We start from the raw sequence: 3,136 nt of genomic DNA, 5'->3' as shown, positions 1-3,136 counted from the left end.
AAGGAAAGGTCTTAGTATGTTTAGTAACGATGACAGCTAGGGGACAGGGCCTGCGGGGCCACCACCCACCCCCTCCCTTCTTTTCTGGAAGCCTGACGCCATCTGTCCTGGCCCGCTGCCCCCCACGCCTCTGACCGGTTGAGATAAGAATGTTTTAATTCTAACATTTCCACTTACCCGAAAAGAAGTTTGTTCCTTCTGCCTCGTGAAGAATAAAACAAGTCACACACACGTACACATTTCATTAGTCTCTTTAATTAAACGTTCCAGGCATCCCAAACCCCATTAAAAAATTAAAACTGCAAAGTGCTTCGTTTCCTAAAAGCACATAAAACCCTCATGAGCCTCACAGTTCATGACACAGGTCTCTCTGACACGACAGGGTACATTTCACTCTTTGTTATAAAGGCACAGAAGCTGTCTGACAGCCCGGATATTAACCCACTGTGCACCAACGTCGCACTGATACGCAACTTAATTCAATTATTAAAGCTTACGGCATGGTTTCCGACGACTCGTAAGGACGTACAGATCCTCCCTATAAATAATAATTAAAAGAAATACTGGACTTTAAGACCAATGCAGGTGTAATGAAGGGACCTGAACGTTTCTGCGTGGGCAGTGACATTTCTTGATGGAAGCGAGACCTCGACCACGAAGCCTCCCACCGGCGGCAGGCGCTGGGCTCAGCTTCGCCAGAGAACAAAGTAAAAGGAGCAACGAACAAGCTGAAAACACACTTTCCTCACACGCCGTGCGACAGCAGGACGGCGGTCACTCGCAGAAGCTTCTACCATCCCGTCCGTTTCCAGCCGTTAAAATCGTGCTTTACAGGTCAGCAGTTCTGGACTGGGGTGCAGACGCCCCAGGACCCCCGGCCGGGTCACCGCCTGCGCCAGCGTCCACACTGGCAGCCTGCTCTTCGTCCCGGTCGGCACTCGCCTCGTCCTCCGGTGGCCCGGAGCCTGCGGCACTGTCGCCTGTCAGGACAGGCGCTTCCTTCTTCTTCTCTGCCAGCACCTCCAGCCCCATCATCCTGAGGTAATGCAGCCGCTCATTCTTGGGCACGAAAGTTCGAATTGAGGCCTTTCCCCGCCATCCACACAACACGATGGGACACTGCAGGGTGTCTGGTTTCCTAGAGACAAAACGGCTTCGCGTAAGTGTTAAAAGTCCCCGTGACTGCACCTGAGGATGTGCGATCGCTCCAAAAAAACACCGACCGCTAAACCGTGGGGAAGCCATTTAGCCTGCGGGCTACGGAGCGTTTGCGCAGAGGGAGATCAGCTTCCTTGTCCGTGCCCTGGGGACCTCCGACACCTTCCGGCTGGCCCGTTTTCCCGTCTACAAGCTCACAGTGAGACGGCGCCCGAATCTGCAGATTCTACGCTTTCAGCGTTAGAATTTCCACGTACTCGGTCCTCCTCTCAAACGGGAAGACCCATCTGTGACGCTTCGCCCTGACAACACCGGACATTTCGGTCCAGTTGCTGCACTGCCCCTCACGGCTCACTGCCCATGTTTACAGATGGACAGACTGAGCCTCCGCGGAGGCTGGGCACCTTGACCCAAAGCAACAGCGCTGGCAGACTGGAGCACCAGGCCTGGCACCCAGAACCACCCATGCTTCTGAGACTCAATGCGCCACGTAATTTGGTCTGAGTGACCCTCATTAGCTCTTCCTGGTTACCCACCCACATAGCAACGCAACCCTCCAGGGAACACCATGCCTGTTGCCAGCGCGCACTGCCACCTGGGTCCAAAGCATCCCTGCCCCCAGCCTGCTGGAGCCCGCCTTCCGAGCGCCTACCTACTCGCCAGCCCACGTCACCTCCCTTTTCCATGCCCGAGACGGCGGAGAGGTCTGTCACTCTGTGCTCATCGCGCACCACGCACGTCCCTGCTGTGCGCGCCGTTATTTAATTTCTTTCAGATGTGACTCTGGCGTAGCTTTTAGGCTCCTAAAGGCCCTGTATAATGTAACACAGGTCCCAAACCTACCTGACGCCAGGCGTCAGTGACAGAGGCTAAAGAAGGAATGGGCACAGAAGGCTTCAGTTATATTTTAAAAAACAGAGAAAGGTAATGGAAGGGCCTGAACGGAGAGAGGAAAACCACTAAAAAGAGCGGGGGAAACCCATCGGAACTTTTCCATTTTCCCCAGAGTAAAGCATGAACAAGGAGTTCGAAAATAACCACCAAAAAACACAAGAAATCCTCAAACTCCCATTCTTTTTTTTTTTTAGTCTAATAATTCTTGGAGCTGTCTTTTCATTGGTGTACTTCGACTACTAGAAAACTAGTGTTTGCATGGGGAAAAGCAAATCCAGCTTTTAAAATATCCTAGTACTGTTCCTTTAAAAAACAACTCTGGCCAAACGGATTTGTAAAACCACGTGCATTCCTGAGACATTGGCCGTGCCCTCCGGTGTCTTGGTTCTCCCGTGAGCGCAGAAGCCACGAGACACTCTGACCCTATCCTGACCCGACCCCTGCCCGGGAAACGCCCCCACCTATGTCACAGCAAACTCCGAGAAAGCGTCTACACCCGCTCAACCCTGCGGGAAAGCGTCTACACCGGCTCAACCCTGTGGGAAAGCGTCTACACCCGCTCAACCCTGCGGGAAAGCATCTACACCGGCTCGACCCCGCGACCCGCCACCCAGCCTCGCCCTGCGCCTTCCTCGGCTCTTCCCCAGACTCGTCTATTCTCCCCACAACCCCCAGGGTCCCAGGGCCCTCGCCCCTGGGGCTCTGCAATGCTCTCCGGGCGAGGTCCGGCCCCCGCGGGCCCCTGTCCCGTCCACCTCGTCCGTCTTCCTCAGGCGGGCCCGCAGGCCCCCGGCTCCCCACAGGGTGGGTCCACTCACGGAGCCCACGGGCCTGTCCCTGGCACTCCCTCCCGCTCAGCGCCTCGCATGGCTGCTCAGCTGCCCAGCCTGCATTTCACACGCACCGAGTTCCTCCCTCCTGTTCTCAGGGGACGACATGTGCCCGACGCAAATACCCAGAAGCCACTGCTGAGCGCCCGTCGCGTCACTGCCCGCAGTCTGTCCCGTCTGCTCCATGCGACATACGCCCCAAAGGGACGCACGTGCACCACTCTGCCCTCGTCCCCCGTCACCTCGCCTGCCGC

At 55.9% G+C, this 3,136-nt stretch overlaps 1 protein-coding gene across 1 annotated transcript in view; it reads right to left on the bottom strand.

Moving 5' to 3' along the window:
• Window positions 1-235: 235 nt before the first annotated feature.
• The window catches only part of LOC111731568 (tRNA (cytosine(34)-C(5))-methyltransferase-like), a gene marked incomplete at its 5' end in the record, with an annotated part of 7,546 nt that continues 4,645 nt past the window's right edge, over window positions 236-3,136 (bottom strand). Inside the window, one exon of the mRNA XM_023523225.1 lies at window positions 236-1,138. Coding sequence (XP_023378993.1) covers window positions 829-1,138 — 310 coding nt within the window. The remainder of the gene's footprint in view (window positions 1,139-3,136) is intronic.

Source organism: Pteropus vampyrus, unplaced genomic scaffold (genome assembly GCF_000151845.1).
Source record: "Pteropus vampyrus isolate Shadow unplaced genomic scaffold, Pvam_2.0 Scaffold385, whole genome shotgun sequence".
Taxonomy (NCBI): Eukaryota; Metazoa; Chordata; class Mammalia; order Chiroptera; family Pteropodidae; genus Pteropus; species Pteropus vampyrus.
The sequence above is the reverse complement of the archived record's forward strand: the minus strand, read 5'-3'. Positions and strand labels throughout refer to the sequence as shown.